Source organism: Solanum dulcamara, chromosome 6 (assembly GCF_947179165.1).
Source record: "Solanum dulcamara chromosome 6, daSolDulc1.2, whole genome shotgun sequence".
Taxonomy (NCBI): domain Eukaryota; kingdom Viridiplantae; phylum Streptophyta; class Magnoliopsida; order Solanales; family Solanaceae; genus Solanum; species Solanum dulcamara.
Window position 1 is genome coordinate 1,500,156 of NC_077242.1, and position 26,904 is coordinate 1,527,059.

The 26,904-nt window shown below is 34.0% G+C and overlaps 2 protein-coding genes and 1 long non-coding RNA gene across 3 annotated transcripts; all 3 read right to left on the reverse strand.

Moving 5' to 3' along the window:
• Positions 1 to 4,613: 4,613 nt before the first annotated feature.
• On the reverse strand, positions 4,614 to 7,834 carry LOC129893178 (protein translation factor SUI1 homolog). The gene is made up of 5 exons (XM_055968668.1): positions 7,679 to 7,834; positions 5,905 to 6,004; positions 5,456 to 5,661; positions 5,320 to 5,373; positions 4,614 to 4,874 (listed from the first exon to the last, which is right to left on the reverse strand). The coding sequence occupies exons 2-5, from the start codon at positions 5,939 to 5,941 to the stop codon at positions 4,830 to 4,832; spliced, it is 342 nt and encodes a 113-aa protein (XP_055824643.1). The 5' UTR covers positions 5,942 to 6,004; positions 7,679 to 7,834; the 3' UTR covers positions 4,614 to 4,829.
• A 2,993-nt stretch (positions 7,835 to 10,827) lies between these two features.
• LOC129892083 (uncharacterized) lies at positions 10,828 to 11,274 on the reverse strand. The gene is made up of 2 exons (XR_008767258.1): positions 11,189 to 11,274; positions 10,828 to 10,889 (listed from the first exon to the last, which is right to left on the reverse strand). It is a non-coding gene; the product is annotated as an uncharacterized LOC129892083 (long non-coding RNA).
• A 10,748-nt stretch (positions 11,275 to 22,022) lies between these two features.
• Positions 22,023 to 23,683, reverse strand: LOC129891987 (polyubiquitin). Its single transcript, XM_055967501.1, has 2 exons — positions 23,575 to 23,683; positions 22,023 to 23,340 (listed from the first exon to the last, which is right to left on the reverse strand). The coding sequence occupies exon 2, from the start codon at positions 23,338 to 23,340 to the stop codon at positions 22,195 to 22,197; it is 1,146 nt and encodes a 381-aa protein (XP_055823476.1). The 5' UTR covers positions 23,575 to 23,683; the 3' UTR covers positions 22,023 to 22,194.
• Positions 23,684 to 26,904: the final 3,221 nt, after the last annotated feature.

Here is a 26,904-nt window from a genome sequence, read left to right on the forward strand (position 1 = left end):
GTGCAACAGAAAAAATTTGTTATAAAAGAAATAATAGATTCTTACCAAATAAATATAATGAATTCTCATCAAACTTATCACATATAATTATAGTTATATCTTTTCCTGCGATTATGATGCCATCAAATTTGAAATAGGATAAAAATGACGAACATAAATACAATTAAATGTGTTAATGCATAGATGAAAAAGGAATCAAATAAAGGAAGAAATTTTGAAATCAACAATTCACTATCGCTTCTTATGATTTATCTGATATTATCCAATATCAAAAATAAAAAGATAAAAATTTTAAAATTTAATTTTTAGAAATAAAGGGTCCTGAAATCTTTTCATTAGCATCAACATGTTCTTTCCCTCGAGAAATTGCTCTTTACTTTTTTGGTTTATTTATGTCACCCTGTCTGGTCATAAATGCCTTTGGGAGTAGGTCCTTTCTGGAGATTTATCATATAGTACTTCATGTAGTAGATGTTTTAAACTTGTGCCGGATATTTATATTAATTCAAATAATTTTAATTTTGATAGGTTATAATGGATATATATTATTTTATCATGATTAAAAGATAAATATGTAGGAAAAATATATCGATAACTTCTTGAATTAAATTTTATTTAGATATTTGAACTATGACTTATTTTGATTGAGACACTACTAGAATTTCGTTGTTTTCCGATAGCAAAAGTAGTTGAAAATGGAATTTTTTGATGACTTTCCAACTATTTCTGGGTAGTCGATATATTGAACTTCGGAAAATATTTTCCGACTACCGTGCTCGAAAAATATAAATTTAGATCTGACTATTAAATTTTCTAAATGTCGACTACTATAGTCGGAAAACTATTAAAAATATAATTTATTAATATAAATGATGCCAACTACGGTCCTCGTAATAGTTAAACAATTAAATATTTAATTAATATATATTTCGACTACTTTAGTAGCCATAAATAACTTATTCATACTCACTTAAGTACTCGTCCGACTACTGTAGTCGGAATAAATAATTCATTTATTAATTAATTAGGTTCTCTCCTGTAGTCGGCAATGTTAATTTTCTGGAAAAAAAATAATTGAATAACTATAGTCAAAAAATTGCATTTTTGAACCCGTGAGGTGCACATGCATTCGTTAATTTTGAAAAATAATGTATATATATATATATATATCTTAAAATATGACATATATTTTATTAATCACCTAAAAACAATATTCAATAAAATGAATTGGTGTGTCACATCAAATTTGGTGCAATATTATTCACACACTAAAATGATATAGAATTTGGTGTTGGGTTGGAGCTTCAAATGCCAAATTTTGCACCAAAAGGAGCAAATTTTGGTATTTGGAGCTCCAACCCAACACCAAATTCTAAAGTGGCTCTACCCTGCATACGCCTTATTGTCCTAGACCCAATAGTAGAATTACACTGGCTATGTCTTTTTTTTTAAAAAAAACTAATGAAAAACTTATGTAGATATGTTATATTAAAAAAATATTTATCATCTATAGCAATAACAATTTTTTCGCAATAACAATTTTTTTTACTAGACACTTATAATAAATTTATAATACTGTTTTAATACATATTACAGGTAACAATTTATAAAACACTTATAATACAAGTTTTATCCCATATTTTAATACACTTATAATACTTTGTGTCAATTTCTTACCAAACAAACATAATTTATTTTAAAACACTTATAACACATTTATATTACATGCATAATTCACTTTTAATAAATATTGATGTGTATTGGTATAGATTGTAATGAATGAAAAATATCGTTAAAATCAACAATTATTTATTAAAAATTACTAATTTTTCTATAATTACTTTTGAGAGGGGATAGAATTTGAAGGGCCTTAGTCTATGATACAGTAAGTCTGGCCCACTTTTTCTACCGTGGTTTCGCAATATTGGGCTTTTTGTATGTATCAAAGTGGAGGGCCCAGTTTTAATTGGACTCTTTTGGAGGAAAGTATCTAGATTTTTATTGATTTCTTGTCCTAGGAATATATATATTATATATAATTCCATATATAACAAATATATAAATAAACAATTATTAGTTCTAGAAGCTAAATGTTTTTATCTTTGGATAAAAAAATCGAGGCAAAAATCTCATATTTTTGCGAATTTTTTGATATGTTTAAATGTAGTTTACAATATGAAAATTGTAAAATTGCAAAGAGAATGTTCTGTTGGTGTTTCTCAGTCTAAGAACAATTTTGCTTGGTCAACAAGTGAATCAAAATGAGCAAGTTCTCATTACATATTCAGTCTGACTTTAAATTTAACCATCCACGATTCTCTCAAAGTATTCAGAAGTTGTTTGATTAGAAAGAGTCCCAAAATAAACTCTTAGACAAACATGTAAGTTGATGTAGTAAGTGACTGTTTCATAAGATAAGAGGGGTCGAAGGATAAAATTTAACTAATCATCCTATAAATCCTAGAAACCATAAAATATTTAATTTTGCTATATAATTTTATGATTTACTCCTAATTTTTGTAAGTATGCTATTTCAATTTCCATTTGCGTATCCTCTAATGCTAGAAAAAAGTATTTTATCCTTTCAGAAAGACGATCAGGACGAAGATGTAGCGAACTCAGTAACTTAAAACTTAAATTATGTATTAATTTTAAAAATTCATTGAATATATTTATGATATTAGTTTGAAATCGAATAACTTATAAAGACTAAAATTTAGAGCTAACAATATTTACCTTCTGACTCCGCCTATTAAGAAATAAAAAAAAAACTATATCATGAATTTGATTTATGGAGATGTTGAATTATCCTTTCTAGTCTTTTCATGCTTTTTTTTGGTTGGCCCTTCTTTAATTGTCATTTTGTGAGATTGTTATGAGTGAAAAATTGTTATTTTAAAAATAAAATATCTCCCTCTAGTGATGGATGCAGAATTTTCGTTTAAAAAATTCAAAAAAACTAAACATAAGAATAATGTTGACAAATAAGCAAATCAAATTAAATATAAACGGATTGAATCATAAATAAGCGAGCTTATTACATAACGACCCCATAGTCACTTTCAAAACAATATTTATGTTGGCCCGAGTCATGGCAAAAAACTTGACATAAATATAAGAGATATCATTTTGTCACCAAAAAGGTGGAAATTTAAATCATAGTTAAGTGCAAAATAAAATTCCATACAAATATAATTAACTTGTTTGAACTGCATTTCAATAGTGTATAGCGAGATTAATGAATTGAAGTATTGAATGAACTAGTAAAATAAGTAGTTTTTATCTAAATTAGATGTTTTTATTAAAAAAAATATTACATATATAATAATGTTTGCTTTGAAATCAGTTTCTTGATTTATTATTAAATATTAATTTAAAGCTTTAAAAGAAACCCATAAATTGAAAATTTTGAATAAAGGAGTTCACAAAGTTTCATTTTTTTAAAATCATAGTAGTTTTAAAAAAGGATGATAAGAACTAGAAAGAAGGTGCCTGAGCCTCAACCAAAAAGCTAGAAAAAAATGTACCCACCAAAAATCGATCTTGGACAAAATGGGAGAACTTGAGCTACTCTACTGCTGAACCACCCATTAGTCTTGCATTAATGGAGTGCAATATCAAACATATATAGTTAAAACCGAAATCATAACCTACATAAACAACATAGTTTTCGGCTGAAAAGCTATTCCGGTGAACCCCTCAGCTCCATGTAGATCCGCCCGTCTCCCTCCACCAACATCAACAAGAACTATTGGGGCAAATACTATTTGTTTTTTTGTCAGAATCAGACATAAATTCAATTTGAAATTGTCCATGTAGATCCGCCCGTCTCCCTCCACCAACATCAACAAGAACTATTGGGGCAAATACTATTTGTTTTTTTGTCAGAATCAGACATAAATTCAATTTTATGCAATTTCAAGAAAGCCGAGTATTTACCAAATTAGTCCCCAAACTACAAACCAAACACCAAAATCATCTTTATACGTAAATAACTTACCTCATAACCAACCACCAAATGTGATGTCACTAGCACAAAATTTAACACATGCATAACTCACCTCTAAACTACCAAACCACCCCTACCAATAACCAAATTCACCATCAAATATTTACTAAAAAAAAATTTTGGGCAAATATGTTGAGTTCCCATTAACCCTATACAAACCTCTAAAACCGCCCCTAAATTCTAGCAATAATCTATGAAGACTTAGGTTAGCATCCCTCTCAAATGTTTCCTAGTTAGCTCTTCAGGCAATCCATAAAGAGTATAGAATACAAAGAATGTTCTCAGATAATCAGTGGTAGCCCGCCCCTCAACTCATCTCTACTTAAATACTGGGCTTTCGTCTGCAGTATCCAAACCATGATGTTGCCTAATCCACACATCACACTAGACCAAAGAAATGGACCTAAAGTAGTTAAAAGATTGAATGAACCCCACTCCTCAATACTAAAGTCCAACAATAGCCTTTCAAGAACCACCAAATCAAGAATGATCCCAAATATACAAATGGTATTGAAGCACGTAAACCAGAACTGCTGCATATGCAGTAAATTCTAAGCGGCACTAGACGATCAGCAACAACCCAAAATGACAAGGATCATGTCTCTTGAGCACTCAATAATATCATCATTGGTTCGTAAAGTGCTCGAAAATATAACACGATTCATATTCAGACGGAACATAGAGAAGCAAATACAGTGTTTATATCAAACCAGCAGAAATTAAACACTAGTAAGTTTTAGTAGAACTGAGTTTGGATAGCCTATCTCTGGCATTGACATAACAAGTATGATAACTGTGCAGCTGAGGCTGATGAGAGCAATCAGAAACCATGAATTTTGATGTGCTCTTTCTTCACAATTCCAGCCTGCTTCAACAAATCCAAAAAGAAGAAATTAGCAACAAAGTAGATAAATACTATAAAATTTGGAACAGAGAGTCCCATAAGATATCAATTTAAGTCAAGCTACAGAATTAGTAGTGCTGTTAGTTCTGTCATTGCCTATTCTCTCCTCCTGCCCTTGATCAGTAAATCTGTAACAAGTGACTCCAGTACATACACTCAATATCGAAATGAACACTGAACCAAAAGAGTGTCTTTTTTTTGCTTAATGAGCAGCTCAGCCTATTACTAACCCACTTCACTTCAAAAGACACGATTCAGGAGTGACAGAAGAAGTTAACTGAAACAGTGATATTCACAAATGACTGTTAATGCATGACATAAGATTTTTTTAAGCATCTATTTATCATAGCAAGATAACTTAATATTGAACGAGCAAAAAGACATGCTCAATCTGCACCACACTCACCTGGACAAGAAATGTAGAAACGTTCTTCCGCTGGTCACCCTGAAGTTGAATAACCTTCATAAACAACAAAAAACATAAGATCAGTCATAGAACTTGCAATAACAGAGACGAGGCACTGGAATGCAAAGTTACAAACCTGGCCTAATTCAGGATCCTGAACGACAGTACCATTGCAGCAGAACTCTTTCTTAAGATCCTTCAGTATCTTGTTATAGCTGAATTCTTTCTTCAACCCCTGCACAGTTGTCAGGCTTTTCCTACCATTCCTTTGTTGTATACGGATGTGCACGTAATCTTTTGACCCAGCACCAGAGTTATCAGCATTTGCCTCGGCAAAGGGATCTATAAAGCATAATAAAGCAGCATGACTGGTCAGGTATAGAAGATAAGAATATAATTCATATCCTCTGAACTAGCATGCTTTCTTCTCAACCCTTTTCTTTCTTTGCATCTAAACTATCACCTCTATAAAACATGAACCCGAACTTTTTTAACATTCAACTGAAACTGATTTACTGATCTGATAAGACAGGAAATACACGAAATTGCACTAAAACAGAATGTGATTTAAGGAGAGGCCCATACCAAAAGCGGTAGGAATTTGGACGTCGAGATCAGACATGAAACTTGGCTGAGAGTAGAAGACAACAGGAGCACACAGATCTCGAAACTTGGATGCTCAGACCTAGGCAAATGAAAAAGAGCTCAGCAGCTATTACAACAAGAAGAATAAACAAGAAACCAAATTCCACGTCTCAAGTAGTGACAAACATCAACGTAGACTATTTAATCATTTTGCATACATACAATGACAAGGAGTTATCTAAATATCCTATATAGTAGACAAGCAGCTGTATCAGATTATCAATACAAACACCCTGTCTAAAAAACAGGACAATCAAAAGCTAAATAGGACATAAACATAAACAGATGAAAGAAGAAACCTTTATTAGCAAGAAAGTTGGAAAAGAAAACAACTCTATTTATCACCAAAACAATACACACGAGACAGCTTGCAGTAAAGTACCAGCATAGTACTAGTCTTTCAGAAAATTCCAATTTTTATCAACAACATAATACACAAGATAAAGCTTCCGACAGATTCCATTATCATCTTGCATGTCGTATGTACAATAGAAAGAGGCGATCCACATATGTTTTAGTATTAAGAGCAACAGGAGGCAAAAGAACTGGTAAAAGCCCATCCAATATCCAAACCAAAAACAGAAAGAAAGAAAGAAAAAAGGTAGAGAATCAAATACAGAAACTTATTCATCAGAAAAAATAATCCTTCACCACAAATAGGGTTGGAAAGGTAATCTTACACACGCATTTGTTCCCCCCAACAACCAGAGTAAGACAAACAACAGATATTCTATAATAAGTATAAAAAACAGCATACAAATCCCAAAGTGATATCAAAATCCTTGGAGAAAACACAACTAGAATTCAGCAAAACAACACACCCCCATAATAAAATAACTAGGCATCAGAAACGGACAACTCTACTTTAAAAATCTTAAATGATTCCAACTCTTGGAGAAATACGACCAGACTATTGCAACAGAAAACAACCCAAAAGAAAAAAGATCAAAACTTGCATCAGAAAAAGTACATAGCTCTAGAGTAACTTCTTCAAAAACAGTACCAATCACAACTTTGATATAAAAGTTTCATAAAACGGTTCCAGTTACTATGAATATATAACCAGATCATTCAATAAGCATCACAATAGCAAGCAAAGAACAACCATAGCACCCAAGATTCAAATCCCAGCAGAGAAAAAACATTAGGAGATCCTTCCCATCTATTCTAGCATTGGTAGACTTGATGGACAGAGTTATCTGATAGTTGTTGCTGGTCAGAGGTAACAGATATACCGTGGAATTAGTCTAGGTGTGCGAAAGCTGATCCAAACAACAGGGTCATCATAAAAATCCAATATTTATCACTAAGCATCATAACAGAAAGCATAGAACAACCAAAGCACCCAAGGTTCAAATCCCAACAGAGACAAAACACTAGGTGATGAGGTGGCAGGTATACCATGGAATTAGTCCAGGTGAGCCAAAGCTGACCGGAACAACACGGACATCATAAAAATCCGATCTTTATCACTAATAATCATAAATCAGCATCTCTAGCCACAAAATTCCACCAATTCTTGGAATAAAAATCCATCTTTATCACTAAGCATCATAAATCAACATCTCAAGCCTAAAATCCCCAAAATTCTACCAATTCTTGGATTAAAAATCCGATCTTTATAACAAAAACAAGTACTAGACAAACAAACAAAGCTAATTCACCAGATCTGAAGATTATCAACCAATAAAACAAGTGGGTATTGAAGATTTACCTGATCCGAAGGTTAGGGTTTGTAGAGATTGAAGACGGTGGCAATACAGCAGACCCCAAAATCCGGATAAGTCTTGAGCAAAATACAGAAAAGTCAGTGCACAGAAGAAAAAAGGAAAATATAATGTGAAATCAGCTAATAAAGAGATGTGCTTTTGCCTCCTTTGTTAGGTCGGTCTAAAACATAAAGGGGGAGCCACGATACCCTGTGTGACGGACCAGCGTAGGCCCATGGACTGTTAAATTACTGTCTAGTCCTTGAATGTTTTGGTTACTCCAATTGTGTCCTTTAAGATATATTCGTCACAGAATTAGTCCTCATGTTTTACCTTTTGCTCCATAACGAAGTCAAACTCAATCCCTTTTAACTTGAATTCATTTGATATCTATGTCCTTTTAATTTTGATTATATATAAGTAGACACTTAAACTTGCATAGAGTTGGGCAAATAAATATACACGCTCTATTTGGCATTCTAAGTGGCAATTTTCTTCCTACGCGGCATCCTATGTGGCGTTCTATATGTATTACGGCATGTAGGACGTGTGTGTATACTTGTATATCTTTATACAAATTTAAATGTCTATTTGTACGCACCCAAAATTGAAAGGCGTATATATTAGTTGAGGGTAAATTAAAAAGGCATATTTATGTATTATACCAACATGAAAAAAAGTGTGATTTGAGTTAGACTTCGTTATAAGACTAGCACATCAAATAACTTTGAATTTTATTGTGCCGATGTATAAAAAAAAAAGCACAACGATTACGTAAATCTTTAGTTTGTCTATAGTTATTAAAATTATTAGTTTCTCACTATATGCATTCCACATGTATATCAAATCATGTATATGTGATATATTTAAGATCAATCAACACTTACGCCAATACAAAAAATAATTGAAAAATATTTTTTGGAAGTCCCTCATAAAGGTTCCCTGTAGAAAAAATTGATGCATACTCAAATTTAATCATGAATAAACACAAGCGTACTGCAAATTTTGGTGAACTTTGAACCACTCAACAGCTGATTGAGTTTTTTAAGAAGGAGAAGAGTAGAAAACTTAGAAAATTGGTAGTTTAAAAATGAGAGGGAACTCCTTTATTTACAGGCAACAAATGGTAGTATGAACAAGTGTTTGTTGTGCCTTATCAGAAAAATCACAACCATTCAGAAAAGTCACAACTTTTTGGATAAGTCACAATCCTTAATAAAGTCATAAACCTTCGAGAAAGTCACAATCCTTTGGTAAAGTCACATTCCTTCAATGTGAAAATTTGTCCGTTTTTAATATAATATAGATAAATAATAATATAATATAAATATATAATATAGAAGATATACAAAAATTGAGTCTTTTTAGTCGAGGATGTTGTAGTAATTTAACATCCAATTTTGGAATTTTTTTAGTCGAAGGCATTATACTAATTTAATATTTAAGTTTGACATTTCATGCTTTTAAGACAATATGAGTGATAGATAGATAGATATAAATATAGATATAGATGGATCAATAGATATACACTTGTTATACGATTATACACATATTTTACATAAAGAGTGTGTTGGATATGTAGCAAAAAAATATATATATTATTTTCAATAATTTAGATATAAAACTCAAAAAAATGGAATAATTTAGATTACACTTATCTCTTTTTTTTAATCAATTTTGGACTAGTTATCCTTTTTATTCATGAAAGGTCCATTGGACCCAAAATGAGCCCAATAAACAAAAGTCAAGATCCGAAAACCTTGAATACCGGCTAATAAAAGACAAGCTTCAGGTGAAATACACAAACACTCTAATAGCCTGTTTGGATTGATTTGTTTTTAAACGCTTATAAGTCGAAAATTGCTTATAAATTTTAAAAAAAAAAGTACATGCATGTCAATTTATTTTTTTTAACTTATAAGCTATTTTTAACTTATAAACTGTTTAAAATAAGTTCATCCAAATAAACTTAACTATTTATTTGAGGCTTATTTTAAGCACAAAATAATTTTATGTTGATCAGTCAAACACTTACAAAAAATTAAAAACAGCTTATAATCCAATCAAAACAACCTCTAAAAATAGGTTTCCTAATTTGTTCTTTCCTTTCTTCTTCGTTTCCCTACATCCCTCTTTGCCGCTGCTGTTGTTTTGTTGGAAACCAAGCTCTAATTTCCTCTCTCTTCTCTCGTGGGTTATTAATATTCTCCGTGATGATATTTGGAGGACCTTCCCGTTGGGCTATCAAAGGTAATATCCCTTCGTTCCCCATTTATTTATGCTACCAGTATACTCTTTACCCTCCCTTTTTGTCTTTCAGGTATAAACTTAAGTTGATACTCACAAAAGGACAACAAAATTTAGGCAAGTAAACCTCACTCTGCATAAATCATTTGCAGCAGCCACTCCCATTTTTAACTTGTAGAAAAAAAATCTGATTTTTTTTAAAAAAAATAATTAGACAAAACAAGGTTTTGAAAAAAAAAAACACTCACTCCGTAGAAGCAATTGATTTCAAGAAATAGGTGGATGAAAGAGAAGAGTTGATGGTTTCACCACTTGGTGGAATCCCACAACTAAGAAAAGCCTATTTCTTGAAACCGATTGTTTTTATGATTGAAGGTTCAACTCTTCTCTTTTATCCACCATAGGATCTTCCATTGATTCTTGAAAATGGACCATTCACCTTATTTTAGGACAATCAAAAAGTGACATGATTCTTTTAGGACAAGAAATTGATTCTTGAAAATGGACAATTCATTTGTTTTAGGACAATCAAAGAGTGATTTCTGATTCTTTTAGGACAAGAAAAAGTACTTCGTGAGTATGTTTTTTCAAAACCTTGTTTTGTCAAATTTTTTATGAAAAAAAAAAATTCTCCGATTTTTTTCTACAAGTTAAAAATGGGAATAGCACTTCTTTGTCCTTTCGTGAGTATCAATTTAAGATTATACCTTGACTATAATGAAAGTACTTTTTAAAATATAAAAACTAAATATACGAGTAAATTTAGGGATTCAACAAATAGAATATATATATATATATATAACAAAAAGTTTTCAATCCAGCTTGACAAATTACATTCCCGCACAACTACATTTCTCTGTGTGCCCTTATCGTTCGAGTTGCGTGAGTTTTAGGAGGCAGACATTAGCCCCATCGCAGGTTCCCAATTTTCCTCTATCCGAAATATAGCCATAACAGGTGTAAAACAATCTGCAAGAAATATACAATTATAGATGAGAATTAGCATAGAAAGAATATATATGTTGAGAGCAATGTCAGAGAACTAGACTTGAAAGAAAAAGAAGACAGGAAGAAAATGATAAAACTATATCTCATTACGCTGCCGTATATGGTTCGTTTTACAAGGATATGAGAAGAAGAGACCAATCCAAAGTTCAGGCTTGACAACTAGTGATGTTAGCAGTGAACAGTTGTCTCTAAATTGTTAACAGATAGATATTATATAGCTTATGTACATGCCAATAAAAGACTCAGTGGTGCGCACATACCATGAATAGTTGCTAAACAGTATCTTTCCCTAGTTGGATCGACGGCATCAGCCGGCTGATGGCTCCAATTGTGCGACTGTCAATATGGCATCAACTTCATACTGGGATAAGTACCATCAGAGCTACATTCTGCTCAAATACCTCAAGATCAGAACTTTTGATTTGGAGACTCCACTCCCATTCTTATCACGGTTGTCTAAAATGCAAGAAGATCTCATTATCAAATAGCCTTCAAGCTGTCACTAGAAGACTAGTAATTTTGTTGTGCTTTTCTCCTGTCAAGCTTTCAGTCAGTAAAGCCCTGCATCACATTCATGTAAACTACATACCGCCGAGATTGCAAACTATCCTAAACGGGAAAATAGATCAAAGATTTGAATAGCTGAGGACTTGAGTCTTGAAGATACAACATGGACGCTCCACAACACATTACTGAATCAAATCTTAAGATGGCCCCTCTCTAAGTTTATCAAAAAAAAAAGACGGCCCTCTCTAATTACTCCAACAATCTCTCCATTGTCTACAGTTCTCTGCTCTCCTGATTGAAAGCAAACCAGAAAAAAGAGGGACCGATCATACAACACGATTTGACTGAGTCACCATTGCCTTGTTTGAACAACCGTAACAGGTGTAAAACAGTCCAGAGGTTGTTTTCTGCAAGAAATACACTTACTCGGAGATTAAAAATAGAGAAAAATATATGACATTGCAGCATAAGACAGAGAGAAAGTTCTGAAAGGAAAAGATATGGGAAGAGAATGTGATGGTTCCACTCCATGCAGCCATGTATATCCGTCTCATAACAGGAGTGTCGTTCTTGAAACTTAGGGGTCATTTGGTTTAGATAGAAGTTATGCTATGCTGGGATAAGTTATGATGGATACGTTATGCTTGGATTAGTTATGAAGAGAGTAGTTTGTATTGCTTGTTTGGTTAGTCATATTCAAAGTTATATTCATTGCATAATTTCTAACAATAAGTTGTCTGTTTATGAAAATACCCTCCATCTTATTTAATTTTTTTTTTATATTTTGTTTGCAAGCTTTAGTTATTCATTCCTAAAAATAAAATTTTCTTTTTATTTAACTTAAATATTTTTATTTATGCATTTTCATGATTGTGCAACGTTTTTTAAAATTAAATTTTCATCTTATTTAACTTAAAAATAAAGATTTTATCTTATTTAGTTTTAAATAAAACTTCCATCTTATTTAACTTAAAAATTAAACTTTCTTCTTATTTAGCTAATAAAAATAAAACTTTCATCTTGCTTAGCTTAAAAATAAAAATTTTATTTTAAGTTTATTAAAGAAAAAGTAATTTTGTTATTAAAATTATCTACATTTTAAAGTTATCTAATTTGTTAATAAATTATTTAATTAAAAATATGTAATTTAGTAGTGGAGTGAACGGTTTAAGAGAAATCAAAATATAGATAAACGTAAGAATTAGACAAATAAATTCAAATTATAATATATTCATAAATAAAAATTATATTTATAAAATCTAATTTTTTAATAGAAAAATATATTATCATAAAAACAATAATTAATTAAAGTTATGAATGTTATTATAAATGTATTTAAAAATTATGTAAATATACATGAATGTAAAGTGGTGTATAAAAAAGAGTTTATGGGGGGTATTTTTGTTATTTTATATCTTTATTCTAGAATAAGTTATTCTGAGATTAGTATTCCACCTTCAGGGAGGATCAACTTATTCCAGTACTAATTGTTAATTCTGGCATAAGTTATTCCAGCTTTTACATCCAAACAAAGAATTAAAGACCACGTAAAAATTATCTTGAGATTAATTCCTCTAATCCATCACACCAAACGACCCCTTACCGTAAGTGTTAAGAGAAAAAGGAACAAGCCAAAGTCCTACCTTGAAAAATAGCATAAACAGTTTAACCAGTCATCTCCAAATGAAAAGACATTATATAGCTTAAGTTCCTGCCAAAAAGATACTGACATCCATAAAATATGTCAACCCCTCAATCTGCAGGAGGAGAGATGGGGAAGACTCTCCAATCCCTGGTTCAGCATGGCATCATCTTCTTATTGAGTTAGCACTTACCTATCAGCCTCGTTCTCATCGAATTCTTGTCATGATTCAGAAATTTTGCTTTGTGATACCCATGCAGATCAAAGTTGTCTGAAATGTATGCGGCATCAACTATCTCAAAAGAAAATTGCAAGCAGTGTTGATTACAGTATAAATGGTCTTGTACTTCTCACTAGAAGAAACCAGTAAGTTAGTAATGCTTCTCTTATTGTACTTCAGTCCCTAAAGTCCGCCTAGCGGCAGTTGATCACAAATTCATGCAAACTCCACGTACTTGAAGACGTGAAATATATTAAGTGAAAAAATAGATTAATGATTTGAATAGTTGACGAGTTGAATACAAGCTGGGAGCTCCGAGACATTATTGAATCAATAACAAAGCCAGGAATGTACTAAGCACAATTACCAGAAGCCCAGTAGAGTTGATACCAAAGAAGAAAATAGACGTACATAGTGTTGTCCTCTCGTTATTCTGATTGTCTCATCATTGTCAATAGTCTTCTGCTCTCCTGAATGAGGAGTAAAAAAGAGGCACCCATAGATGGTGATTCCCTTGTTTGAATAGCCATAACAGATAAAAAAAAAAAATCCAGACAGTGTCTTCTGCAACTGCTACTAAAAATGAGATATTAGCACGGAGAAAAATATATGATTTTCAAAACAATTAATATAGCTGAAAATTCCTGCCAATGAATACTGACATTCATAAAGTATGCAACCCTCCAACTTGAAGGTAAAGAGACAGGGAAGACCATAGGGGCACCTCAATAGACCATAAGCAATGCACTCAATGAATAGATGCTAATTAGCATCTCTCTAGTTGGATCCAGCAGTATTAGTATGCTCCAATCGGGGCCAACTGTCCATCATCTTCATACCGGGATAACTAGCTATGCCTCGCTAAGCTCAAATTCCTCGTCGATATTCAGATTTTTTTTATTTGGTAATTCCCATTCCATCAAAGTTGCCTGAAATGTATGCCGCCTAGACTCTTAACCAAAAGAATATTGCATGGGGTGTTCATTATTAAATTGCCTCGTACTTGTCGTTAGAAGACCATTAAGTTTGTTATGCTTCTCTTGCTGCCTTGTACTGCATGAGGTGTTCATTATTCGTATACACTTCACGTACTGCTGAGTTCACAAAATATCCTAAGCCCAGGAGTTGATTCCAAGGAAGAGCACAGAGGTACATAGTGCTGTCCTTGTTATTCCAATTCTCTCTCATCATTGTCAAATGTCTTCTTCTCTCCTTTTGTTATGCTTCTTTTGCTGCCTCTTACTACATGAGGTGTTCATTATTCGTATACACTTCACGTACTGCTGAGTTCACAAAATATCCTAAACCCAGGAGTTGATTCCAAAGAAGAGCACAGAGGTACATAGTGCTGTCCTTGTTAGTCCAATTCTCTCTCATCATTGTCAAATGTCTTCTCTCCTAAATGGAAAAAAAACATAAGAGGAATGTTGAGTTGAGTTTTAGGAGACTCACTGCCTCGTTTGAATAATCCTAAGGTGTGAAACAATCTAGAAATGCCTGCAACTAAAAGATGAGAGATTAGCATAGATACAAGTATACTGAATAGCAAGGTCAGACAGAAAAAAAGACTTGAAAGGAAAAGATACGGGAAGAGAATTGTAGTTTGGAGTTGGTTTCGCTTCATGCAGCCAGGTATATCATCACTCCTGCATTTTATGACCCGTGGAACTTAATTTAGAAGGATAAGGGAAAAAGAATGGTCCAAAGTTCTAACTAGAAAAGTAGCACTCCCCATTGACAATTTTAACCGTTTGTCGCCAATTGTTGAGGAAAACTCAGGTATGCTGCACCTCAATAGATGATAAACGCTCCATGAGTAATTGCAACGAACTGTACTTCCTAGAAAAATCCAAAAGTATCAGCCGGCTCCAATGCATAACAACAGTCTAGCATCAACATTATACTGGGATAACTACATCAGCCTCATTCTGCTAAAAGTTCCTTGTCAAGATTCAGAAATTTTGATTTGGTAAACAGTCGGTTATTAAAATACCTCGTACTTGTCACTGAAAGGAGGGAGAGAAAAATTCACCATCACCAAAAGAACACGAGATTAGACATTCAAGATATGCATCCTCTTGCTTGTCCACAACTCAGAATCACATAAGTCGTAATGAACAGAACCATGAGAAAACTCATTCTAGGTTCCCATTGGACAGAGCACATCATGAAAAGCAATAAACAACCAGATGGACAGAAACGACTGAAACAAGACAGCGACATTCAGCAACAGTTTAAAAAACCACCACGGAGACAGAAGCCAAGATACAGAATTGATATCATCTGGATGGTATGCCAGCAGAGGTCCTCCATTCTCAGCCGCTTCCATTAAAGAGATCCTTCCATTCTCAGCTGCTTCACTGCAAATACAAGCTTACCCTGATCTGGCGGAATTTGGAAGGAAGGTCTCAGATGTACCTTCGGCATGTACCAGATTTCCTTTCCTCTGTGGATAGTATCCATCTCTCCACTTTCAAATTAATGGTCTTCAGAAACAATGTACGTCCTCAAGAAAATCACATTACATCATGGAGACATAGGTGAATGGTGGTCTCCTTCTGGGTGTTCTACTCCCACGGATGCCGTCATCCTCAGCTGCTTGCCAGCAAAGATCATGGTCTGGGAGATCCCCACCTTGTGCTGAATCTTGATGTTGCCATCAGTAGTGTTGAAACTTTCAACCTTTAATGTTATGGACTTCTCAGTTAGGGTCTCAACACAAATCAAAACGTCACCACAGAGATGGAGCACCAGGTGCTTGGGTTGACTCGTTCCAAATGCTGCAGCCTAGAGTGTGGACGCCCTTCAACTGTAATAACCAAATACTGATCCACGCCAGGATGTTAACTAGAGCATAGACTACCTAGAATTTCAGAGGGAACCAAAAAAAAGATGCATAGAACATTGTTTGCCTTAAACAGTAGCAGTATAAGCCACATAAATTACAGGACAGTTCTCGTCGACCACCCACCTACAGAACAAATCGCATACAAAAATGACCAATATGAACAGCAAACCACAGATAAAATTAGAACATCCCAAGATCCAACCAAATAGTACTAGACAACTCACATCATAATTGTCACAAAGTACAGTGAGCAAATAATGGATAAATAGGGTCTGAAGAGGGTTGAGTGTATGCAGACCTTACCGCTAACTCATAGAGGATATAATGGATCAATCAGAACCAGAAATCATTTTTGCCAACAAAAGGATGCCCAAGCAGTACTATCTAACCTACACCTACACCCAAACTGTAGAGCTAGGCCTTACATTGACGAGCAACACGAAGCCAGTCGAGGAATACTAAAACTCTCTAAAAGCATAAGAAGTGTAAAGTATGAACTGTAGATATTCAACAGCCACAATACTCCAGAAAATGTTGGCATGTTGCCCCTAAAAAGCTTCTATACATCACCTTTCCTTATTTGATGCAAAGAAGGAGCATGTGATGACTTCTGAGTCCACATAAACAAAATCCTACCACAATAAGCAAAACATAGCAAACAAAACTCAACGAGCAAGATTAATACCTTCAGAGACGCCCTAATCATCAATGGACTGATGCACACGGAGCAACAACTCTAGTGCCCTTTAGACGGAGGCTTTTCTAGTTTGAATAAGTTTTTTTTTTGGGTTAAATTTTGGTATTTTATTGATGAAGTAATGAGTATAAACACCACCTCGGGCAAAGCTCATTCCTCACATGGTCCAATTGACTAGAAAAGAAATAAACAAACAACCAAAAACCAAAACATCTAACACTTTGAACCTCCCTGTCCACTCTATCCCTTTGCTGGAGTTTCTCTCAAATAGGGACATTTTAGTTTATCACTATTAATGATCTTTCTTCCTGCTACTTTCAAACTGCTGAAATCTTGATAGTTGCACCCTCCTTTATCGATTGCAATATTTGTCAAGTAGTCTGCTAGTTAATTTCCTTCCATGAGAATGTGCTGGAAAGTATGTTGTTTATCCTGTAAGGCTGTTTTGATTTCTTTCACCATCTCTGTGATTATCCAGGGACATGACAATATTCCTTCTAGAATCTTGTACAATAGCATATAGTCTGTTTGAATGATTATATTATGGTGTTGTTCCTGCCTGCTATGTTTACATGCTTCTAGAATCGTCTTCGCCTCTGCTATAGTATTAGTGGAGTTTTTAATAGTAACTCTCTCTACATACAGTAAATCCCCTTTTTCATTCCTCAAACAAAAGGCATAAGAGCTTATACCTGGATTTTCCCTCGAAGCCTCATCTGTATTGTATTTTAGCCAGCCTACTGGTGGGAATTCCCACAATACTCTTGTTACCTTCATCTTGGGACTATAAGCTTCCAATTCTTTAATCATATCTAGCCAATTACTAGAACATTTCATATTAGGCTTCCTCATTTGTATCATCATGAAAATGTTCCTCGTAATATTATGAATAACTCTTTGAATTGATGTCTTCTTTCTCTCATGCTTCATTATATTCCTCTTTCTCCAAAGTTCCGATATTATAAAGCTAGGGATAGCTTTATTGTATGGTCTCATTCCTTTTTTAACATCTGTCTCCCACCATAGCATTATCACTTCCCTCAAGTGTAGTCCTTCAATGTTAAAACCTGTAAAAGAACAAAAATAGGACCAAGTCCTATTAGCTAAAAAAGATCTCAGGAACACATGAGCAAGTGTCTCCTGAGTAGGTTTTTCACAACACCAGCACCTAGATGGACCTTCCATTCCCCATCTTCTCACTCTGTCATCTACAGGTAGTTTGAATTTCCATAATCTCCATATTGTAAATGCCACTTTGAAAGGAATGCCTTTTGTCCAGATCCACTTGTAAATTTTATTTTCACCTTTTTTATGCCTTATATACTGCAAAGTTGATTTCACAGAAAATGTTCCTTTATTGTCCATCATCCATACTGGCTTATCTGACTCAAACATTTGTCTAGGAGGTTGAATATTACTACTGATATACTCTACTAGCTCCTGTGGCAGTATATCATTCAAAAATTCTATATCCCATTTTCCCCTCATTACTAATTCATCAACTCTTTTGTAATTATCTTCCCATTCATAGTCTTCTCCTGTAATGATGTACAAGTTCCCCATTCCAGTCCAGTTATCATGCCAAACTGATGTTGATCCCTTTCTTAGTAACCAAAAGATTTGATGCTCGATAAGATCTCTGACCTGTAGCATTTTCTTCCACACTTGTGATCCTCCATTTCTTGTTCTCCACACCACTGCATTTGCATTCTCCTTTCGACAATACTTATTCCTCATATACTCACTCTATAGTGATGGTTTTATTCAAAAATTCCACCATAGTTTACAAAATAGGGCCATTGATACATCTTCCATTAGTCTGAATCCTAGTCCCCCTTCCTTCTCTGGCAAGCATAAATCGCTCCACTTTGTTTAGTGTCTTCCTCTCCCTCTAACACAACTGCTCCAAAAAAATTGTGCCATCAATTTTTTAGCTTGATTCAGTACATTCATGGGAGGATTCATGACCGGCAGACATTGAATGAGAGTATTTTGGAGCACATGTTTTATTAGAATAGCTCTTCCTCCATAGGATAGTAATTTTCCTTTCCATGCCTGAATTTTTAAACCAATCCTTTGTAAAATTTGCTGATAATATGCTTTCTACTTTATTTTATAGAACATAGGGCATCCCAAGTAAGTGAAAGGGAATTCCTTTCTTTGGATTCCTGTTGCTACCTCAGCTATCACTGCTTCTCCTCCTGCTACAGAATGATGCATATAAATAGCACTCTTCTCCTTGTTTATTTTCTGCCCAGAAGTATCTTCCTATCTTTTTAAAGTATCTGTAATCCTCTGCATTATTCTCACTTCTGTCTTGCACATTATAATCATATCATCTGCAAATGCTAAATGATTTGCTTTGAGACTACCTCTTGGCATTCCAAACCTCTTAAAGTCCTTCTTCTTCATAAGAGAATTTAGGGATCTAGACATAACTTCAGCTGCCAATATAAACAGGGTAAGTGAGAGAGGATCACCCTGTTTTAATCCTCTAGATAATTTAAAGAATCCCTTTGGTTGTCCAATTAGTAAAATTGAGTACCATTTGTTACTGATTGGTTTGAACACCATATCAATAACTCTTACCCCAAAACCTATTATTCTTTATACCTTAGTCATGAATATCCATTCTACCCTGTCATTAGTTTTCATCATATCCAATTTTCTAACTAGATTTGATGGCTTTCCTCTCTTTCTGATTTTAGCAATGATTTCTTGCACTAATAGCACATTCTCTGCTATACTCCTTCCTTGCACAAATCTTGCTTGTTCCGGAGAAATAATCTTAGGTAACACCGCCTTAAGTCATTCATGAATAATTCTTGAAAAGATTTTATTCACGAAATTACTTAAAGAGATAGATCTAAGATCTGAGAAAGTATTCACATTAACTTTCTTAGGAATGGGCACTAAATTTGTATAGGTTATAAACCTCGGCAGCTCTGCCCCTCCAAAGAAAGCCCTGACCATACTGTAAATGTCCTCTCCCATGTTTGTTGATAGAAAGCTCCTGTCATTCCATCTGACCCTCGTGCACTATCTTTATTTAGTCTCATGACTGCCTCTTTGACTTCGTCTGCTGAAAGCATTCTCTGAAGTTGCTCTTTTTCTTCCTTACTAATCACCACTGGTAGTTCGTTCAGCATTTCAAATTCATCCCCATCTGCTTATTTTGTAAATTGCTTTATGTAGAACTCTTCAGCTGCCTTTGCAATGTCTTCTTGATCCTCTAACCATTCCCCATCATCATTGTGGATTTTGTTCACTTAAAGTCTGTTCCTTCTCCCCTTGACTATTGTATGGAAGAGCTTTGTGTTTCTTTCCCTGTCCTTGAACCATTCCATTCCTGCTATCTGTTTCCAGAATTCCTCCTCCCTAGAAAGTTGGTTTTTAAGCTCCGCTTGAGTTTTGTGAAGCTTTTCCCTATTGGCTTCTGATGTGTCTATCTCAAATTGAGTTTCCTTAACTTTAATGACTTCCTCCAAAGTGATTATCTCCTGAAATATATTTCCAAAAGTATCTTTACTCCATTTGGCCAAAGCTTTCTTTAATCTTTTTAGCTTATGATGGAATAAGATAAAATGATCCCCTTCAAAATCTGCTTTACAGTGTTGCTTTACCACCTCCTTAAAAGAGCTTTCTCTTAACTAGAAATTAAGGAATTTAAACGGTCTCACTATTATCTCCTCAGTGGTTTTGAAGGTAATTAGAAGAGGTGTATGATATGATCCGTTTCTCACTAAGTGCTCCATCTCTAGTACTGGGAAGAGATCTTATAATTTGTCATTACCCAACACCCTATTTAGCCTTTTAAAAATGCACTCTGCATCTGTTCTACCATTCCGCCAAGTGTATTTACCTCCTTTAAATCTCTTATCCTCCAGATTACATACATTAATACACTGATCGAAAACTGATAGACCCTCAGCTTCTCCTCTTCATTGCTTATTACATTGAAATCTTCCCTTGATACTATCTGCCAGCTCCTCCATGGATTCCCATAGCCTGTCTTTCACCCTGCGTACATTTAGCATATACAATTGATACCACCACTTTTGTGCCCAAACCTTGATTCTGAAGTTTGAGTGTTAGCATATGCTCTTCATCTCCTTCTATAGAGTCTTCATCAATGAATGCCCAAATTTTGCCATTCACAATTGCCACTGAACAATGGTTCTGCAACCAAAATGCAACTACAAGGAGTAAATGCGCATTCAAACATGCAGATGAAACAGCCAAATCAGATAAGAGGAAACTGATTGAAGGAAAAGACATTAGAGAATGAAGCGTCATCTGAACTTCAGAGGCACTTCCTGACACCTATGTACACATCTAGGACACCTGCATTTGGTGGGTTCTTGAAACCTGGTGTAAATGAAAGGAGAGAACATTCCAAAAGCTCCCTGATACTATAGACATCAGAAAACCAGTAAGATCCGCTGATAACATTATATTAGGTAGACTTTTGAAATTGAAAGATTGGCGTTCATATAAAATGTCATCCCTACAAGGGATGCTACTTCAATTAAGTGGTATTTGCAGCTCTCTATTCTTGGTTGTCTCCCAGTTACATTCTGGGATTGATGTCATAAGCTCAATTTGTTGGATCAGGGTCTTCCATTTCATGCTCAGTTCCAGATCCAGATATTTTGATTTATCGACTCCATCCAAGCAAAAATACAGATCATTTGAGACGCGTACAACGGCCTTAGATTCTGGTCCAAACTCAGATATTTTGATTCATCAACTCCTCCCCTTTAATCCAAGCCTCGGATTCTTGGTCCAAATTCAGATATTTTGATTCATCATTTCCTCTCCCTAATCCAAGATCATTTGACATGTACACCGCGGATCTACTAAAACACATTTTTGTAATCATTGTTGCAGTTACTATTTATTTTATTTCCTGTTGTTAAATTGTATGACAGAGAGAAAAGAGCCCATCCAGCAAACAGAGTAGAATCACGGTTTTTTTTTCTTTTAAATCGAGCTGCCCTACGTGAAACAAATGGGCAATGGAACAGAAGCTCTAATCTTCAAACTAAACATTTTCATTTGGATATTCTTTTGAATCATCAAATAAAGACAGCTCGACGGCTGGGATAGTAATTGCACAATGATATATTAGACGGAAGGAAAAACTCAACTGCGATAAGAAAAGATAGCAAACTAGACACTGATAAAGAACCCAACTTTTATTCACGAATGAGACACACTAAGGAACAGAAAAGAGAAAAAACAACGCAGATGATCATTAGAGACCATCATGCAAACACACAACCACCACAATGGGCACAGCAACAGACACAGCCAGACGACACCACACGACCATCATCAACGATAGAGAACCTAAAAACCACCACGGAGACGGAGGACAAGGTGCAGGGTCGACTCCTTCTGGATATTGTAGTCAGCCAAAGTCCTTCCATCCTCCAGCTGCTTACCAGCAAAGATCAGCCTCTGCTGGTCTGGTGGGATCCCCTCCTTGTCCTGAATCTTAGCTTTCACATTGTCGATGGTGTCAGAACTCTCCACCTCCAAGGTGATGGTCTTCCCGGTCAAGGTCTTCACAAAGATCTGCATTCCTCCCCTCAGCCTCAGCACTAGATGAAGGGTGGACTCCTTCTGAATGTTGTAGTCCGCCAGGGTGCGGCCATCCTCAAGCTGCTTACCAGCGAAGATCAACCTCTGCTGGTCTGGGGGAATTCCCTCCTTGTCCTGGATTTTGGCCTTGACATTATCGATGGTATCTGAGCTCTCAACTTCCAGAGTGATGGTCTTCCCAGTGAGGGTCTTAACAAAAATCTGCATACCACCACGGAGACGGAGGACAAGGTGAAGGGTGGACTCCTTCTGGATGTTGTAATCGGCAAGGGTGCGGCCATCCTCGAGCTGCTTACCAGCGAAGATCAACCTCTGCTGGTCTGGGGGAATGCCCTCCTTATCCTGGATCTTGGCCTTTACATTGTCAATGGTGTCGGAGCTTTCCACCTCCAAAGTGATGGTCTTTCCGGTGAGGGTCTTCACGAAAATCTGCATACCACCACGGAGACGGAGGACAAGATGAAGAGTAGACTCCTTCTGGATGTTGTAGTCGGCTAGGGTGCGGCCGTCTTCCAATTGCTTTCCTGCGAAGATCAACCTCTGCTGGTCTGGGGGAATGCCTTCCTTATCCTGGATCTTAGCCTTAACGTTGTCAATGGTGTCGGAGCTTTCGACCTCAAGGGTAATCGTCTTACCCGTAAGTGTCTTAACGAAGATCTGCATACCACCACGTAGACGAAGCACCAAGTGAAGGGTAGATTCCTTCTGGATGTTGTAATCAGCTAGAGTCCGTCCGTCCTCAAGCTGCTTTCCAGCGAAAATAAGCCTTTGCTGATCCGGGGGAATTCCTTCCTTATCCTGGATCTTAGCCTTAACGTTGTCGATTGTGTCAGAGCTTTCCACCTCAAGGGTGATAGTCTTTCCGGTGAGAGTTTTCACAAAGATCTGCATCTGCAAATTCATAAAACAACCAAACAATCAAAACATCGAAAATACAAACCCAAATTTTAGGGCTTTGTTCAGTTCCCTGATTAGCTGATTCGGGAATCAAAAACAATCAATCAAAACAATAAAAGAAACACTCAAATCTAAGGGCTTTTTCACCAAAACTACGAAAAGAAGTCAAAATTTAGGGCTTTTCACCACCAAAGCCTACAAAAACGAAAAATCGAAGAAATTTCTAACCTTGAGAGAGAAATTTGAAGACAATTGAGAGAAATTTTAATTGAATCAGATAGAAGATGAAGGAATGAGGGGTAGAACGCTTAGTTTTATAGATGCCATGGCCGACCCAAGACGAAACCGTCTCATGGGTTAACCAATTATATGAGAACACGTGTTATAATGACGTGTAGTGCACCAAAACAACACGCAAAAGAGACCTTTCCTTTGTGTGGTGGGGAAAATTAGGAGGTTGCAGAAAAAGCTAGAAAAATGGAGCTCATAAAAATACCTTCTTTTATTTTAAGTATTAAAAAAATTATTTGTAATATTTATTTATTTTTTCCTTATTGGGTAAAATTAGTGACTTGGTAAATAAAAAATTACGTGCATCCAATAACATCATTTAATTGAAAGAATGAATTGAGAATTATAAAATTGAAATTCAAATAAGAGTATTAGTTAAAGTAGAAATATTAATGATTAGTTCCTCTCTTTCTTCTTTAAACTTTTATTTTTTTATTCGGAAATTTCTTTTCCTCCTTTTTCATTATTATTTAATCAGTACTCTCCTCTTTTTTTTTTTTAATTAAAGCAAAAGAAAAGGACTAGTTGAACCAATTTTTTTATGATTTTTGTCCTTTATCCTTCACAACATTAAATTTTATAGAGGAATTATTCTCGATAAACAACACCTACATTCATATTATTGTGTCTACTAGTGCATGTTTTAGGTGCAAACGGCTTCTTCGTGGAAGAGGCTGGGTGGAGCTGTCAAAATAGGTTTGATTTATGAGATTGATTTAATTTAATCTTTAAATTAAATGAGGTTGAATTAAATTTTTTCAGCCTATATAAAAATGAGGCTTTTTAGCCAACCATATTTGGTCCATCAGTTTTATAAGCTTAATCCACGAACTTCAGAGGTTAGTCCGTGGATCGTCGTAAAATTTTAAAAATATTTATTATATATATATTTTAAGTAGTGTTTTATTTTGCCAAATCTTCAGCAGCTAGGCAAAAAGTTATTATAACTTTAAATCTTTGATCTTTTTTACTTTTGTGGTTATACCTAATTTTGCATCTCTCCTTTCTTGTTTAAGTTTATGAAAAAAACGATCTGTAATGTATGTTGTTCTGATGAATCATAGGAATATTGACTGTTGTATCTTGCCTATTATGTTGTTTTGTAAGTATTCTATTAAAGTACGTGCAACTCATGGACATGTAAATTTTTGGCGTATTGGTGTTGTGTTCATCAATGTTCGATAGTTTTTTGAAGAGGTCAACGTTGTCTATTTTTTGATTGAAGGGTCAACCCGTCACAACTCGTAGCCCGCTTAGGGCTAGGTTGAACTGCTATTTTATAGGCCCTTTATTTAAAAGGGCCTATAAAAACATTTAACTTAGGGAAAAATTAGTAGAAAAAATATTTTTTAATAAATAATTAATGATTTTAACTATACTTTTTATTTATTATCATTTATAGCAATATATAGCAATATTATGATATATCTAATATGTATTAAAAATGAATTATGCATGCAATATAAATATATTATAAGTGTTTTAAAATATATTACACTTATTTGGTAAGAAATTGACGCAATGTATTATAAGTGTATTAAAGTATGTGATAAATAAATTATCAATGAATAAAACTTGTATTATATGAGTTTTATAAATTATTCTCACTAATATGTATTAAAATTGTATTATAAGTATTCAGTGAAAAAAAATATTATTGTTATAAATGGTAAATATTTTCTTAATGTAGTACATTTATGTAAATTTCCCTTTAGCTTGCCAGCCCATTTTGACAACTCTAGCCAACAGGTTTGGGGTCATTCAAACCTCCTTCGATGAAAAATTTATATTATTTATATATGATTGAAATTATTTTTATGTGCATATAGTAGATGTTGATTTTTTTTTTTGATTTTTGTGTATTTACTTCATATTTTGAACTTCTTTTTGAAAATCTTGACTCCACCATTGTTCGTGGTAGGGGTGTGCATCGGTCCGTTCAATTCGATTTTATGTATTATCGATTCGGTTTATCTATTTTCGGTTTTGTAACATGCGAAACCAATAAGATAATTTTTATCGATTTTCATCCTTAACGGTTCAATTTTTGGTTTAACCAATAAGAAAATACTCATAAAATAATTATATGACTTCTCCAACGATTTGGCACGATGAGACAATAATATTACTTTATGGAATGCTCATAAAATAGAAACAATAATGGCTAACATAAAAAGAACTCTATAAATGCTACACAAATAAAAAAATTAGGAAAATAATGTGAATTGAAGATTAAGGGCAAAGTAGTAACCAATAATGTATTGATATTAATATTTAATATTTATTTAAAAGTAAAACAGTAAATTACTATTGTCTTAATAAATTATCGGTTTATCCAATATTAAAAATTAATATCAAATCAATAATCCAATAATTTTTTTAATAAAATCACTAAAAATTCAATAATATTTTTTTCTATTCAATTTATTAATCGATTTAATTTTTCACACTACTAATTCGTGGAGCGTTAAGTCCAAAGTGGGCATAATTGACCTTAAAAAAAACCAGGGGCACTTATCCATCCACTTGCCACTTGATTTTGTTTAATTGTTTTCTTTTTTGTCAACTACCCCCAATTTGGTTTTACTTTGATTAAGATATTTTTATGGACCTACTTTGTTTTGTATAATAATAAAGATTCTTTTTCTTTTTTTTTTTAATTGTCAGTGGTGTCTTTTTAAAAGCTAGAAAAAAATGCATATCCATTCAAGGTGGGCACGGATTTTAAGTAAAGCATGATTAATCAATCGTATCGAATTATTATTATTTCAAAGGTATAAACAAGAAATGAAAGGAAAAATAATCAAAACTGTAGCAGGTAAAGTAATGGTAGATCATATGACTTTTATGTTATATTTAATTTAATTTCTAAATTATTCACAAATTATGTCGTAATATAGAGCTACAAATTAAAAAAGTATGTAGTAGAGAATGTTATATTCAATTATATTTGTCATGTTAAATTAGTCGCATATTATAAAAGATGGTTATGAGTTTAAAACTATACACAAAAAGAGGAGTTAGAAGCATGAAACATACATAGTTAAGGATTAGACATATAATTAGTTTCTTATCATTTTCTCATCCTTTTATCATCTTTTTGTTACTCGTTATTTAATTATTTTATTTTATTCATTTTCCTATGTTTTTTTTTAAAAAAACAAAATTCTACCATCCTACTTTTTATTTATAATATTCTAGTTCTTCATATTGTTCATACCTAACATTATGAAACAACGAAAACTATACTATCTATTCAAATGTTAA

Excerpts from the sequence above, each read along its gene's own strand:
- LOC129891987 (XM_055967501.1), bottom strand. The coding sequence starts at position 23,340 with ATGCAGATCTTTGTGAAAACTCTCACCGGAAAGACTATCACCCTTGAG.
- LOC129893178 (XM_055968668.1), bottom strand. The coding sequence starts at position 5,941 with ATGTCTGATCTCGACGTCCAAATTCCTACCGCTTTTG. Across the intron at positions 5,374-5,455 it reads AGGATCCTGAATTAGGCCAG|GTTATTCAACTTCAGGGTGA; the intron begins GTTTGTAACTTT and ends TTGTTTATGAAG. Across the intron at positions 4,875-5,319 it reads TTTCTACATTTCTTGTCCAG|GCTGGAATTGTGAAGAAAGA; the intron begins GTGAGTGTGGTG and ends TTGTTGAAGCAG.